Here is a 16,870-nt window from a genome sequence, read left to right on the forward strand (position 1 = left end):
TGTTTCTCGTTCAGGTGGGATCTCCTCAAAAAATTTCAATCTTCAACTTTCTTCTTTGATTGCAAAAATCTTTTGCTGATGCCAACTCACATAAGGAGAAATGATCATCATAGTAAAATAAGCGAAATCAGAGATCACACAGAAAGATATGTGTTCATTTTCTCTGCACACTGTTCAAGAATAGGATATCAGAGGATTACTGTGAAAGGGGTTCCATGAACTGTCTGCCAGGCACCTAAGTTTGATTTGCAGAGTAGCCATGTAGATGTAGATGTTATAGGGAGAGATATGTGATACACAATATGTACAAGAACCAAGAGGGAATAATAAGAATGATATACCAAGAGAAAAGTGCTGGTTAAAAGGAGTGCAAGACAGGGATACAGTCATTTTATTCCCACTAATGATCACAATCTAGTTATGACTAAGTCTAGAAAATTAGGGAAAAAAAGAAAAACATTGAGAATGGAGAAATCAAGCAAAACTGCAACTATTTAAAATACCTAATTATAAAGGCATAGGAAGATAACAGAAACAAAAAACTGTCAAAGAGTATCTCTACTTCATGCCATTCATCTAGTGATATCAAATACTCGTATTTGTTCATCAACCCATCAATGTGTTCATCTATCCGTATTCCTTCATCTGTACATCATATTTTGTAAGAGTCTAAGAATCAAGGAATAAGTCAAGGTATACATTAATAAAGACAAGCAACTGTCAAAGTAGTTACATATGCTATATTATGAGGAACTTTTTACCACAGTCTATTAAACAGTGAAGATTATTGACAGGTGAAGTGGTCTCTGCATGGCTACTTTGTATGCTTGTCATCAGCAATCAAATAATGATAATTTGGCAATGTTTCCATGGAAACTCCTCAGTTTCATTGCAGTTCTATGTGCCCAAATATGTTAGTCACAACTTCCAGCAGCCTTTTGCAGTTTGCTGTTGTAAGGTGTCAACTACACCACCAGCTGTCACAAATTCCTCTAGAATATAGTATAAATATCTTTCATGGAGTAAGGGCTTGTGATACTTAGAGAGGCTTTCATTCGACTGTGACCTACACAAGTGAATTAAAATACATTTACACTGGTTAAAGTTAAGAAAATAACAATATGGAAGAGGGTGTTTAAAATTAGAAAAGTAAAGCATGGCACTGCATTCTCAAAAACACTGTTTAAAAAAATGTTCAGCACTAGTGTGTAAGAATAGAATCCTAGCTACAATGAACATTACTACTCAAGCTATTAACAGGTCTTACAGATCTTTTTGATATTTGAATGTAGATAATAGTATATTCCTGACAGACATCTACAATTCCATCCAGTGATAGTCATGCTGTGAGTGCACTGACTAACTCAGATTCAGAATGTCAATTCACAAAATACAGATTTATCTCACAGAATTTGAGCTCCCAGAACTATGTATCACCAACCACCAAACAGAAGGCATGTGTAACTTCAAAATCATAGAGATAGGAGTATTATTTTCAATTAATGGATTTCTGTAATATTAAAACAATATCCAAATAAGAGACACAAAATGAGTATGAATAAAATACGTATTTACTGCGACAGTGTAGGTACATAAAAAACCTTACAATGAATTATCATACAACTTTATAGTAGAATGTCACAGGTCTGGTGACACACTAAAGATGAGAATTAGGACTCTAAGCCTAATCCGATTTAAAGATTAAATAAAATATTTGTTATTACCTTATATAAGATTCCAAATATTCTTGAAATATATTCCGAGTTAATTTACTCAGGTAAGTACTGTCACTGCCCATGTCAAAACGAGACAAGCTGTTTGAAAGCTTCACAGTCCTATTTAAAAATAGACGTGAAAATTAGTAGAGTGGTATAAACATGAATACCATTATAATTCTACCTGCTTCAAGAATGAGCAGTGCCAATTAAACTTATGTCTGTACGCATAGGAACTTGAATAATGCAGAACTGAGAAACAATACTCCACCAGAATCTTACTATGATAATGAAGTAACTGGACAGAGGCCAGTGTAGGAGAAATGGGGGCATCACTGAAGACATGGAAGATCTGTGTGGTGGGTGGGAGGGGGCAGAGGAGGGCCAGTGGAAGGGGCCAGAGGAGGGCCAGTGGGAGCGGTCAGAGGAGGGTCAGTGGGAGCAGGCAGTGGGGGTAGGTGGGTGAGGGTTCCGAGGTGGCAGGAGGGAGGGGGGCCATTGGTGGATAGAGGGTGGGGAAGGGGGGGGGGGGGTGAGGGGGGGCACATTGAGGGTTAGGAGCAGCAGGAGAGCAGGGGCAGCAAACTACGTCAAATATAACACAAAATATTTAGACATGTGACTAAATGTAGAAATCATTACAGAACAGAGCCCAGCACTCTAAAAAGGATGAAAGGTTATGATGTAACAATGAAAGAACCATCCTGGTAATTGTCTAACTCACACCACTGCACCAAAAGATTTATAAGGCATGTCTGAATCATTCAAATGAATGGAAAATCTTATATAAAGATGTGAAACAAATACTAACAAAGAGATAAAGGGGCTGGCCAGTGTTTACCTCAGCTCAGTACAGCCGATAGATACACAAAAAACAACCGAAAATTTAAGTTCCTAGCTTTCGGAATAAATGTTCCTTCATCAGGGAGTAGAGAGGAGAAAGAAAGGGAAGAAAGGAAAGTGGATTTAGTTACTCACAACCCAGGTTATGAAGCAACAGGGAAAGGAAAACAGGGAGGGTAGCAAGGATGGAGGCATGGTTGTCAGAGGGAAGCCAAAGATATTCTACTGTAGGTACTGAGACAGCTTCAAACCAAAGAGGATGCATACAGAAGTAAAGAGGTATATAGTATAAATATGTAGGATGAAAACATGCATGAATGGCTAAAGAGGAAAGGGAAAGAGGAGAAGACTGAAGAGTAAATGGGAGTGAGGTTGGTTAACGTAGGTTCAGTCCAGGGGGATGGCGGGATGAAAGGATGTGTTGGAGTGCAAGTTCCCATCTCCGCAGTTCAGAGGGACTGGTGTTGGGTGGGAGAAGCCAAATGGCACATACGGTGTAGCAGGTTCCTAGGTCCCTAGAATTATGCTGGAGGGCATGCTCCGCTACTGGGTATTGGACATCTCCTAGGCGGACAGTTCGTCTGTGTCCGTTCATGCGCTCAGCCAGTTTAGTTGTTGTCATACCAATGTAAAAGGCTGTGCAGTATAGGCATGTCAGCTGATAAATGACGTGTGGTTTCACACGTGGCCCTGCCTCTAATTGTGTATGTTTTACCAGTAGCGGGGCTGGAGTAGGTGGTTGTGGGGGGATACATGGGGCAGGTTTTGCAGCGGGGTCAGTTACAGGGGTAGGAACCGCTGGGTAGAGAAGGTAGTCTGGGAACATTGTAGGGTTTAACACGGATGTTATGGAGGTTAGGGGGGGCGACGAAAGGCAACTCTGGGTGGTGTGGGGAGAATTTTGTCAAGGGATGATCTCATTTCAGGGGTTGACTTGAGAAAGTCATATCCCTGGCGGAGTAATTTATTGATGTATTCGAGGCCAGGATAATATTGGGTGACAAGGGGGATGCTTCTGTGTGGTCTGAGGGTAGGAACATTGTTGTTGGACGGGGAGGAATGTCTTGCTCGGGAGATCTGTTTGTGGACAAGGTCTGTAGGATAGTTGCGGGAGAGGAAAGCACTGGTCATGTTATTGGTGTAATTGTTGAGGGATTCGTCACTGGAGCAGATACGTATGCCACGAATACCTAGGCTGTAGGGAAGGGAGCATTTGATGTGGAATGGATGGCAGCTATCAAAGTGAAGGTACTGTTGTTTGTTTGTGGGTTTGATATGTACAGAGGTGTGGATGTGAGCTTCAACAAGATGAAGGTCAACATCCAGGAAGGTGGCTTGGGTTTTGGAGAAGGACCAGGTGAAATTCAGATTCGAAAAGGAGTTGAGGTTATCGAGGAAATTAAGGAGTGTTTCTTCACCAAGAGTCCAGACCACAAACATGTCATCTATAAACCTATACCAGGCCAGGGGAAGCACCTGTTGGGTCTTCATGAAAGCCTCCTCCATGCGGCCCATGAAGAGGTTGGCATAGTACGGAGCCATCCTGGTTCCCATGGCAGTTCCCCTGATTTGTTTGTAGGTCTGGCCTTCAAAGTGAAGTAATTATGGGTGAGGATGAAGTTGGTAAGTGTGAATAGGAACAAGGTTTTTAGAAGATCTTCGGGTGGGCGTTGGGTGAGGTAGTGCTCAAGGGCAGAAAGACCATGGGTGTGTGGGATGTTTGTGTAAAGGGATGTAGCATCTATGGTGACAAGAAGGGTTTCAGGTGGGAGAGGAGTGGGAACGGATTTGAGGCGTTCTAGGAAGTGGTCCTTGATGTAGGATGGGAGTCTGCGAGTGATAGGTTGGAGGTGTCGGTCTACCAGAGCTGAGATATGTTCTGTTGGGGCTTTGAAGCCTGCTACAATGGGACGGCCAGGATGGTTCTCTTTGTGGATTTTGGGTAATAGGTAGAAGGTAGGGGTACATGGCTCAGGTGGAGTGAGTAAGTCTATGGAAGCCGTTGTGAGGCCTTGTGAGGGACCTTGGATTTTTAGGATTTTCTGCAGCTCAGTCTGGATGGAGGGAATGGGATCCTGGGTAACAGCTTTGTAGGTTGTTCCAAAAACCTCATTCCTTATCACACTTACCAACTTCATCCTCACCCATAATTACTTCACTTTCGAAGGCCAGACCTACAAACAAATTAGGGGAACTGCCATGGGAACCAGGATGGCTCCGTCCTATGCCAACCTCTTCATGGGCCGCATGGAGAAGGCTTTCCTGAAGACCCAACAGTTGCTTCCCCTGGCCTGGTATAGGTTTATAGATGACATGTTTGTGGTCTGGACTCTTGGTGAAGAAACACTCCTTAATTTCCTCGATAACCTCAACTCCTTTTCGAATCTGAATTTCACCTGGTCCTTCTCCAAAACCCAAGCCACCTTCCTGGATGTTGACCTTCATCTTGTTGAAGCTCACATCCACACCTCTGTACATATCAAACCCACAAACAAACAACAGTACCTTCACTTTGATAGCTGCCATCCATTCCACATCAAATGCTCCCTTCCCTACAGCCTAGGTATTCGTAGCATACGTATCTGCTCCAGTGACGAATCCCTCAACAATTACACCAATAACATGACCAGTGCTTTCCTCTCCCGCAACTATCCTACAGACCTTGTCCACAAACAGATCTCCCGAGCAAGACATTCCTCCCCGTCCAACAACAATGTTCCTACCCTCAGACCACACAGAAGCATCCCCCTTGTCACCCAATATTATCCTGGCCTCGAATACATCAATAAATTACTCCGCCAGGGATATGACTTTCTCAAGTCAACCCCTGAAATGAGATCATCCCTTGACAAAATTCTCCCCACACCACCCAGAGTTGCCTTTCGTCGCCCCCCCTAACCTCCATAACATCCGTGTTAAACCCTACAATGTTCCCAGACTACCTTCTCTACCCAGTGGTTCCTACCCCTGTAACCGACCCCGCTGCAAAACCTGCCCCATGCATCCCCCCACAACTACCTACTCCAGCCCCGCTACTGGTAAAACATACACAATTAGAGGCAGGGCCACGTGTGAAACCACACATGTCATTTATCAGCTGACATGCCTGCACTGCACAGCCTTTTACATTGGTATGACAACAACTAAACTGGCTGAGCGCATGAACGGACACAGACGAACTGTCCGCCTAGGAGATGTCCAATACCCAGTAGCGGAGCATGCCCTCCAGCATAATTCTAGGGACCTAGGAACCTGCTACACCGTATGTGCCATTTGGCTTCTCCCACCCAACACCAGTCCCTCTGAACTGCGGAGATGGGAACTTGCACTCCAACACATCCTTTCATCCCGCCATCCCCCTGGACTGAACCTACGTTAACCAACCTCACTCCCATTTACTCTTCAGTCTTCTCCTCTTTCCCTTTCCTCTTTAGCCATTCATGCATGTTTTCATCCTACATATTTATACTATATACCTCTTTACTTCTGTTTACATCCTCTTTGGTTTGAAGCTGGCACAGTACCTACAGTAGAATATCTTTGGCTTCCCTCTGACAACCATGCCTCCATCCTTGCTACCCTCCCTGTTTTCCTTTCCCTGTTGCTTCATAACCTGGGTTGTGAGTAACTAAATCCACTTTCCTTTCTTCCCTTTCTTTCTCCTCTCCTCCCTGATGAAGGAACATTTATTCCGAAAGCTAGGAACTTAAATTTTCGGTTGTTTTTTGTGTATCTATCGGCTGTACTGAGCTGAGGTAAACACTGGCCAGCCCCTCTATCTCTTTGTTAGTATTTGTTTCATTCAAATGAATATCACTCAATTTTAATGCATTAGTCCTTTATCTATATATTAATTTTCTTGGCCTTCATTTTATTTACAGCTGTTTCCATAATTACAAAACAAGTCATAGTCCAAATAATAATTAATATAGAGATATTGAAGCAACTATTACTGAAATTGAGTGTACTACTATCTCTTCATGGATGAGTTAGTTGCTGCCAAGTGACAGCAGATTATGAGTTTGCAGATCAACAGAGATGACACCTTTTTGTGTAAGTATGATTGTATGCTGGCGGTGCAAATAATTATTCCATCCACGAACAAAACAACCCTCAATCATGTAAAGATGCACCAAGCTGATAATAAGTCTGGCGTGCTTTCTCTCAGTTTCACCTTCGATGCTGCCAATCCACAACACATTTATACTTAGATCATGACTTCAACCCCCGCATTCAAGCTGATTTCTGCACTATCCAGCTCAGTCCTCAGAGGGCCTCCCAGTAGCCAACTAGAGGGCACAGAAGATAGCAACAGGCATCACTCTAGACATGCACCTCTTGCTGCATCCATTGCAAATCCAACAGCCAATAGGAAAACTGTAACTCTCCGTCACAGGAGTACTTCTGCCCACACCAGTTCTGTCTTCGACAGTCAGAGACTGATGTAGAATCACTGTTTGTACACCGCCTCATATTGTATGTTGCCTTTGATACCTAGAAGCCTGTGCATCCGCGACCTGTGCTGCGGGCCTTGGTGTCCTGTGCCGTGGACAAGTTGTGCCACTCATGAGATGGAACTCTGAATAAATCCTTTGTTTTGTAGGTAGACTTTTCATTGGTGCTCTCAATACTCTATTTTCATTTCATTGAAGAATTGTTTGTGATGAACTTTTCCTTCACATTACTGCAGTTAATTTCTCAAGAATGTTTATTTTCTTTTGTTGTACTGCATCTGAAACAGCAAACTGTTTGTGTTTGAAGTTTAGTTGTTCAAATCAACAAAGTTTAATTATATCTACTTGTGATCTTGTGTGATATGTGTGTGAGGAATATTACCTTGTCCTCTGTTACTACGGGCACACTTTTGGCCAGATCCTCATAAGAAGCCTTTCCTGAACACTGGCTAAGAATAGGGTTGTTTCTGTACAATGCCATACTATTCACAATGTGATAAGTTCCCCTCCATGAACTGTATTGCATTCAAGGTACTTCTGTTCAATAAACATCTTCACATTACAAACAGGTCGTGTCAACTCAATTTTCTAACTTGAATTACTAACCAGTCTCCACTCTTTTGTTAATTGCATGTAATATGGGGTTCAATTACCATTCTATTAACTATATTCTTATTGAATGGAAACAAAATTTTGTGACTATGAGTACTAAATGTAGAAAGGTATCCAACAGAATGAGGTCCTGAACATTTTCTCCTTAAGGGAATGCCTCTATGACATTCATATCTTTTGATTACTGTTTTTATTAAATACATCCACACAAAAACTCAAGACTATCCTCTGGAAATAAAAATATTGGGGAAAAAATTCTATTTTGCTTATGAAAATATTTAAACACTTGCCTTGCATACAGATCGTATAAATTTCTGAGGTACTTTTCTGGATCACTCCTGTCTGACAAGCTGGTCTCTATGTAGTCCTGTAACAAAAACACATGGTGAAATCAAGATGCACATGTAGCTATTTAGAATCACATATTCAGGCAGAATAAAATTTTAACAACACTAGTTGACAGATTCCACACTTTATATTTAGGAGACATTGCACATCTGATGTTCATTCGCTCGTTCGTTCGTTCATTCATTCATTCATTCATTCATTCACACATGTTCCATAAATCCCATCATGAAGGAGAGCACACGGACGGGTGACTGGAATTCGTTAGGATGAGGAAGAAAAGGAAAAATAGCACAAGAACATGACCAGGGTAAAGGATTGAAAAAACAGAAGCCACCTGGTACAATTTTACACAGAGCATAATTGAATCATAATTAACACTTGTTTTCAGAACCATGACAGAAAGTTGTATACATGGAAGAGACCTGGAGATACTGGTAGGTTTCAGATTGATTATATAGTGGTACAACAGAGATCTCAGAACCAGATTTTAAACTGTTAGACATTTCCAAGGGCAGATGTGGACTTTGAATTTAATTTACCCATTATGAACTGTAGATTAACTCTGAAGAATTTGCAAAAAAGGTAGGAAATTACAGACATGGGACCCACATAAGTTGAAAGAACAAAGGTTGTTGAGAATTTCAGAGGGAGCATTAGGTAAAAATTGACTAGAACAGGGAAAAGGCTTTGAGAGGTGAAATAGTGAAGACAGCAGAGGAGCAAATAGGTAGAGAGACAAGATTAGTAGAAATCTTTGGATATCACAGGAGATACTGAATTTAACTGATGAAAGGAGAAAATATAAAAATACAGCAATACAGCAGGTGGAAGGGAATACAAACAACTAAAAAATGAGATTGGTAGGAACTACGAAATGTCTAAGCAGGAATGGCTACAGGACAAATGTCAGGATTTACCAGGGTATTCCACAAGGGGAAAGATAGATATCATTTGAATAGAAATTAAAGGGGTCTTTGGAGAAAAGAGAAGCAATTCTATGAATATCAAGACTCAGATAGAAAATAGTACTAAGCAAAAAATGGAAAGCTGGAAGGTGGAACTAGTGTATAGAGCATATATAAAAAGGAGATGAAGATGAGCTGGGAGATATAATACTGTGAGGAGAATTTGACAGAGCACTGAACAACTTAAGCTGAAGCAAAGACATTGGAATAGATGATATTTCATCAGATTTATTGAATGATTGTGGCAGCCAGTCTGGTGAGCACGAAATACGAAACAGGGGAAGTACCTCAGACTGAAAGAAGACTGTAACAATTCCAGTTCCAAAGAAAGCAGGTGCTGACACAGGAACATTAACACACAAATGAAAGGGAGTGACACATGGTACACAACTAGTACAGAAACCATATGGCAGATCTAGGAGTCAAAAGGGCATGAAAAGGAGCAGTGGTTCAGGAGGAGACGAGACAAACTTGTAGCATATCACCAATGTTATTCAATCTACACATTGAGCATGCAGTAAAGGATGCCAAAGAAAAATTTGAAGAAGGAATTAAAGTTCAGGAAGGAGAAAGAAAAATTTTGAGATTTGCTAATGAGTGATAACATAGTTATTCTGTCAGAGACTCCAAAGGACTTAGAAGTGCAGCTGAAAGGAAGTGATGGTGTCTCGAAAGAAGGGTATAAGATGAGCATTATCAAAAGCAAAACATGGGTAATGGAATGTAGCCAAATTAAATCTGGCAAGGCTGAATGAATTAAATTAGGAAATTAGGCAATAAAAGTAGTAGATGAGTTTTGCTATTTGGCCAGTAAAATAACTGATGATGACCAAAACAAAGATGATGTAAAATGGAGACAGGTAATGACAAGAGAAACATTTATGAAGAAGAGAACTTTATTAACAATGAGTATAAATTTAAGTGTTACGAGCAAATCATTTATGAAAATTTTTGTGTGGATTGTACGTGAAACATCACAAGCTGCAAACTCCTCCATCTATTATGTTTTCTATGCCATGAATAACTAAACGTTTTTTTGCCTTTTCAGTCTATAATGAATGCAGCTGCACAAGTAATATGTATAACATACATGAAAGCATCAAACTGTTATTTATGCAACATTCCATTTAAATTTACAGTTCAGTTGGTTATATTTGTCTTTCTGATTCCAATGATACAATTAGATTCACTAGAAGCTCAGTTAATTAATTGGAAATTTCAACTCTAATAAGTAGCAGGGAAATACTTTGAACTAACTGACAGAATGCAAAGTCCTATTATCATTTCATTTGAAGGTTTGGGACATCTACGGGTTCACTGCAACTGGTATGGACAGATGGTCTTGTGAAGTATTTTTAAATACGTTTACCAAAAACTGCCTTGAACAACTAGTTACACAACCCACACACAATGGAAATATTTTAGTCCTTGTAGTTACAAACAGGCCTCACCTTATCAACAATGTCACTATAGACACAGGGATTAGTGACCATAATATTATAGTGACATTAGTTACAAAAGCTAATAAACCCATCAAGAAGACTAAGAGAGTATTTACACGAGCAAAAACAGATAGGCAATTGTTAGCTTTCTACTTAGCCAATGAATTGCCATTATTCAGCTCCAATATGATACACGAACAGGTTATCATAGGCGAAGTTTAAACTGAATATAAATTGCACTCTGGAGGTGTAAGTGTCAAGTACGTGGATTAAGAATGTGATGGACCATCCCCTGCATAATAATCAAATTCAGTAAATGATGAGGAAACAGAGATTACTGCACTCAATTCAAAAAAGAAGACCTGAATGTTGGCAGGCAAAAGTTTGTACACATTTGTGCATGCATTGGAAGATTAATGTGCAAAGCATACAACTTCCATCGTTCTATCTCAGCCAAAGGCCCTGCTGAAAACCCGACAAAATTGTAGTCATAAATAAAATCACTAAAGGGGTCAAAGGTTTCTATCCAGTCACTTGTTGACCAGCCTGAGGTACCAATAGAATACAGTAAAAGGAAATTTGAAGTTTAAAATATCATTTTTAAAAAATCATTCACACAGAAGGATCATACAAATATATAATCATTTGAATATTGCACAGACTTCTGCATGGAGCACACAGAAATAGTCACCTGTGAAGAAGAGAAGCAACTGCAAGAGCTGAACACAAATAAATCGCCAGATCCAGATGGAAGCCCAATTTGGTTTTATAGGGAGTACTCTGCGGTACTGACCTCTTTACTTAGCTTGCATTTATTGTGAATCTCTTGCCCAGCACAAAGTCTCAAGCGAGTGGAAAAACCACAGGTGACTTCTATATATAAGAAAGGCGAAAGAACATGTCCTTAACATTGGTTTGCTGCAGAATTGTAGAAGACAATCTGAGTTCAAATATAATAAATTTATTTGAAACAGAAAAGCTTCTGTCCACAGATCACCATGGATTTAGAAAGCATTGCTTGTGCAAAACTCAGCTTGGCCTTTTCTCACACGATATCTACTGACCCACAGATGGAGAGTAACAGACAGATTCCATATTCCTACATGCAGAACGATTCTACTGCTGGCAACCTACATTTGCATAAAACCCATGAAAATAAAAAGTGAGAAATTAGGGCTCATATGGAGGCTTTTTGTCAGTCGTGATTTCCTCATTCTATTTCATGTGGAACAGGAAAGGAAATGACTGTTGGTAATATGTGGTACCCTCTGCCATGCCCCGTATGGTGGCTTGAAGAGTATGTATATAGATATGTGTGTAGGTATTTCGCTTTTTCTGGGGGGGGGGGACTTTTAATTACTTGAAAAGAGTTAAATTCCAACATAACTGACATTGGAAGTTTTGGAACCTCATAATTTTGATTGCCTATTTTACCCTAATGGTTACAAAATACTGAACTTCTGTTGCTATATTTTTTCTGAGCAAGGTGACATCTCTCACTAATTAAGATTTTCAATAATTTATGCCATACTGGTATGTAGAGGATTTCTATCTAAGAAGCATAACAATGTCATGTATACTTTTATAATTTACCAACCTTCAATAACAGTGAAGTCTTCTACTGTCCATACAAAATCTAGCCTAAACAATTTTTGAAACTTTAAGTAGTTCAGAAATCACATCATATTCTTACACCTGTCTTTAAATACCACACCTGACCCCAAACAACACCTACTACATACCTAAACATCTAAAAGTCTGTGACCAGCACGCAATCATGTAATATGATAATATCAGTTCATGTTGGAGTCTGACTTTAGATACTAAATGAGTGAAACCTATGTTGAAAGAGGCTGTGGCCAGAAATTACAGGTGCGATAACTATGTCAATCTGTATTGGAAGGTTTACTGTAGTCGGGCTGGTAGAGACTGTTAATTAGCACAAACACTTTTTCACTATGCAATCGTATTTAATTTTGTCATTTCTCATCCAACCTAGAAAACTGTGTTACTCTGATGAAATTATTATGCCACTCAACACTGTACTGTGCTTGAGACAGTTAGATTGATTATCCTCTGCCACACCGAACTATTGTTAATGATTTCATCGAGAATATGTTTTGGCAAAACAAATACTTGATAGCAAGAGCTCTAACAAAGTATGGTACATAGTTTTCCCTTACTTGCATACAAAAGAGAATTGTGAAACCTAACTGGCCATTGTTCATGAATGTGTCACTAGTGGCAGTAAAAGTGATGATTTCCAAAATGGATATGGTAAATTAAGACCTCTATAATATAGAATTTCAACTGAGATTTCATACAAACCAGCAGATTTATTGGTTTTACATGTGAATGGCGTGCAGTGATATCACTTTTTTTCCATCAACTTTTGCATTTTTGGCTAATTTTCAATGTCTTAATCATAAAGTGTGTTGGGCTGGTTTAGTGGTTCTTTGAAATACTCAATCCACTGGGCAGATTGTTCATCTTTTGTGATTGGAAGTTTGCAATTTTTAACCCTTAAGAAGCCATTCGAAAAGCTATTTGCTCCAATAAGTTCTCGAATGATATGGTATAATGTCCTGGTGTCATTTTGAGAGGCAGTATTTTGTGCCTCACTATCTTTCTGTTCAAGCCACTCTTTTTTTTACTCTGTTCTGCAACTGCTTTTGACTCATTGATCGAATGTGGCATATTTGTGTCTAGTTACTGAAAGCTCTTCCTGATCTTTAGCTTGTTCATTCTGTTGCTTTATCATCTTTCCTTCTTCTATTAGATGCTAAGTGTTCAGGTTTGAACTCATTGCTATTTCTGTGTTCCTTCCAGTCACCCTATTGTCTTTGCAGCACATATAATCACAGAATTTCTTATCTGAAAATGAATTAGCAGTTCCATAATCAAAACTGTTATAACATAAAACTTTGTATGCATGGTACGTATACAATATTCAGCAATGCCAGACTTTGTGGAATGCAAAAGGCAATTGCAGCATTGATGTTCTATGCAACGTTGTTCCAGGGTGCATGTGGCCTGATCTGCATAAGCCATACCATGTTGGCAACATAGTTTATACACTACAACCTTCTGCAATAATAATATGTCATCCTTCACCAATTCAAGATCTCCAATCTTAAATGGTGGATGGAAAACTGCTTTAAATTGAAATTTTGAAATTTCCAGATTATCCTGCCTATCTTTAACAAGTTGTTACCACCATGGAACAACAGCTCTAGATTTTGTCATCGCACTATACTCCTTGCCTGACTGCTGATTATTTGCTCTATCTAACAATGACTTGCTTATCTGCCACATGGAGCATCTATCTTCCACATAGTCTGTCTTTTGATGGGAGAGCTTCTTAGGCAAACACTCAGAATCACGAACTGTTTGTGCCCTGTGTGTCTCAAACACTGTCACAATTTGTGACCGAGTAAGAACATACATCTGTGTGAATGGGTTACTCATCCTCTACTACATAGCTGCTGATTTTATCTAACACTTCAAACATTCCATCCTGGATTTTCCATTGTTTGACTTCAAACAAATCATTAAAGGAACTTTAGACAAGCCACTATCAACACACCATGTTCTGGCAAAGTCAAGATCTATTTAATACAATCATTACATTTATGTGGCGTTAAGATCCCCAAGTCCGTATATAAGGACAAATAGTTATTCTGTAATATGTGGGGCTTTTCAATTTTCTGCCTGAAATCTGTAATAGATTTTGGAACCATAGTATAATACTTCATTTTGAACCCTAGACAAAGATATATACTCTAGTATTGCAGCAGTGAACTACACTAGTTAACCAAATTCACCCTTAAATTCTCAAATGCCATTCATCACAGACTACAGAAGAAGCATGCTGCAAAATACGCTAGCAACCCCATCCACAAGTCAAATCAACACCATGAATTTTTAAGTGCAAAGTAGGCAAACTGAGCTAGTGGATTAACTTATCCATATGCTGGTGCCACTTGCTCAAATAGCTTCATTTTAACTATCTGTAGTAACTTTAATGCTTGGAGACTGAGGACAAAAGCATTCACAAACCCAAGTAGTTCACAAATAGACTGCACGAGTCCTAAAATGTTCACCAAGTCCACAGCTACTCAACAGTATTCATCAGAAGGGAATCTCAAAAATGGCACAGAACTCTTCAGGAAGTTATTACCATATACCTAGTCCTAAGTCAAGTACAGGGCTCAGTCATGTCACCTATAATTTAGGCTCTTTAGGACAAAATCTTGGAAAAGAAGATCATATATTAATAGTAGTGGCTGCATATAACAGTTTGGAACCTAACTGTAATTATATAAATGATGATGACATCAAGCACATGCTGAGGATGTTCCCCGTATTATTATGACTGTGTAACTCTTTGAGCAGTACAAGCCCTGGATGAAGCTTTCTGTGGAACCTGTTGGTGCAGAGCCTGAAAAATCACTTGTCCGGGAGGGATGGTCATGCAGCGGTGTGATTTATGCAATCCATATGCTGGTGCCACTTGCTCAAATAGCTTCATTTTAACTATCTGTAGTAGCTTTAATGCTTGGAGACTGAGGACAAAAGCATTCACAAACCCAAGAAGTTCACAAATAGACTGCACGAGTCCTAAAATGTTCACCAAGTCCACAGCTACTCAACAGTATTCATCAGAAGGGAATCTCAAAAATGGCACAGAACTCTTCAGGAAGTTATTACCATATACCTAGTCCTAAGTCAAGTACAGGGCTCAGTCATGTCACCTATAATTTAGGCTCTTTAGGACAAAATCTTGGAAAAGAAGATCATATATTAATAGTAGTGGCTGCATATAACAGTTTGGAACCTAACTGTAATTATATAAATGATGATGACATCAAGCACATGCTGAGGATGTTCCCCGTATTATTATGACTGTGTAACTCTTTGAGCAGTACAAGCCCTGGATGAAGCTTTCTGTGGAACCTGTTGGTGCAGAGCCTGAAAAATCACTTGTTGGGGAGGGATGGTCATGCAGCGGTGTGATTTATGCAATGCCTATCACTCAGTTGCATCAGACATGGCATTGGTTTACATCAGAATTCTTCTGATAAGAGATTACTTGCATGGTTAATTGCCAGAAGTATACAGTCTGACCAAAGCAGTATCCACCTTATCACAGTGATTTACAATGTTTTCCCCTGGAATTTTTACAGTAAATTCAACTGAAAGATAGAGCTGCAGAAAACGTACACTGGTAGTTGTGTTATTACAAGAAATTTCACCAAGTTATTTTATTAGTACGACTGAATAGCATATTGCCAATGAAAATATTCCAAACACACAGTTACAGTTGAAAGTGCCACTAACAACACATTATACAGCAGCTTGGATGAAGCCTCGGGTATTAAAGAGAACACATAGATACACTAATCAAGAACTCATTTCACATAGATTCTGCCTCTTTCTCAAGCATTCAGAGTGGAGTTATATACTCTGTTGCAAAGAGCCTATTTCGTATAAGGCAAAAAATTTGGAATTTCAGCCAGTAAAAATAAATAAACAAACAAAAACATATTTCAATGGTCATTCTTTCTCCAAATTATCTAAATAAATAGCTTCAACAATTGTAAATTTTGTTACCTACTTGGCAATTAAAGCTGCACGACAATTATTAGAATGTACAGTAACAGGACTCAACATTTACAGATGTACATAACTAACAGATACAGCATTGAAACAGGTGATTCTGAAACCTTCACCAGTAATACAAATTTATTCCCAGAAATATAAAAGAAACTTAACATGAATTTACAATGCTTGCAGGTTAAATGCCTATCACTTGAAAATGGTGTCAAATAGGTGGCCACCATTTTTTTTCATACACATTTCAAATCTTTTATGGAAGTTAGACATAACATCTTAGAGCACTGTAATTCGATTAACTTCCTCTTGAATTTGATCTTTCTGATTTCTGGAGTGTGTATGGTGGGTCACACGAGAAGATCTGAGATTTCAAATTACCCCAAAGGAAGAAATTGCGCCCTGCTCTGAAAGGTCATGAGATTTTGGAGCCCAGGAAATTTCTCCATTCTTGGATGTGAGATGACAAGGAAAGATGTTCTGTGGTGTGTTAACAGAATGCCATCCGGTACGGCATGTGGTACCATGTTGTTGGAACGACGACGATCAGCAAGCTGTCACACTAGGAAATGGTTTAATATGTGAACATAATGATCTATATTCACAGTTACAGCATTGCTGTGATCATCTCCAAGAAAATACAGTATTACAATTCCAAACAATGGCATGCTGCACCACACTATCATTTTCTGACTGTGAAGTGGTGTTTCAGGAAGCATTTAAAGATTTTCATGAGATTAGTATCTAAAGTTTTGCTTGTTAACAAAGCCTGACACACATCAATTCGCCTAATTGCTCATAATCAGATTGTTCTAGAGGTCTGGATTGTTGTTCATGAGTTAGAACAATTCCTGACAAAAGTGTAGTCTCTTTGGGAG

At 39.3% G+C, this 16,870-nt stretch overlaps 1 protein-coding gene across 1 annotated transcript in view; it reads right to left on the reverse strand.

Moving 5' to 3' along the window:
• Nucleotides 1-16,870, reverse strand: part of LOC126338700 (exocyst complex component 5) — a 113,294-nt gene that overhangs the window by 58,686 nt on the left and 37,738 nt on the right. The window contains exons 8-9 of the mRNA XM_050001575.1: nt 7,915-7,991; nt 1,725-1,835 (exon numbers count right to left, since the gene is read on the reverse strand). Of these exons, the coding sequence (XP_049857532.1) occupies nt 1,725-1,835; nt 7,915-7,991 (188 nt within the window). The remainder of the gene's footprint in view (nt 1-1,724; nt 1,836-7,914; nt 7,992-16,870) is intronic.

This window comes from Schistocerca gregaria, chromosome 1 (genome assembly GCF_023897955.1).
Source record: "Schistocerca gregaria isolate iqSchGreg1 chromosome 1, iqSchGreg1.2, whole genome shotgun sequence".
In the NCBI taxonomy this organism is placed as follows: Eukaryota; Metazoa; Arthropoda; class Insecta; order Orthoptera; family Acrididae; genus Schistocerca; species Schistocerca gregaria.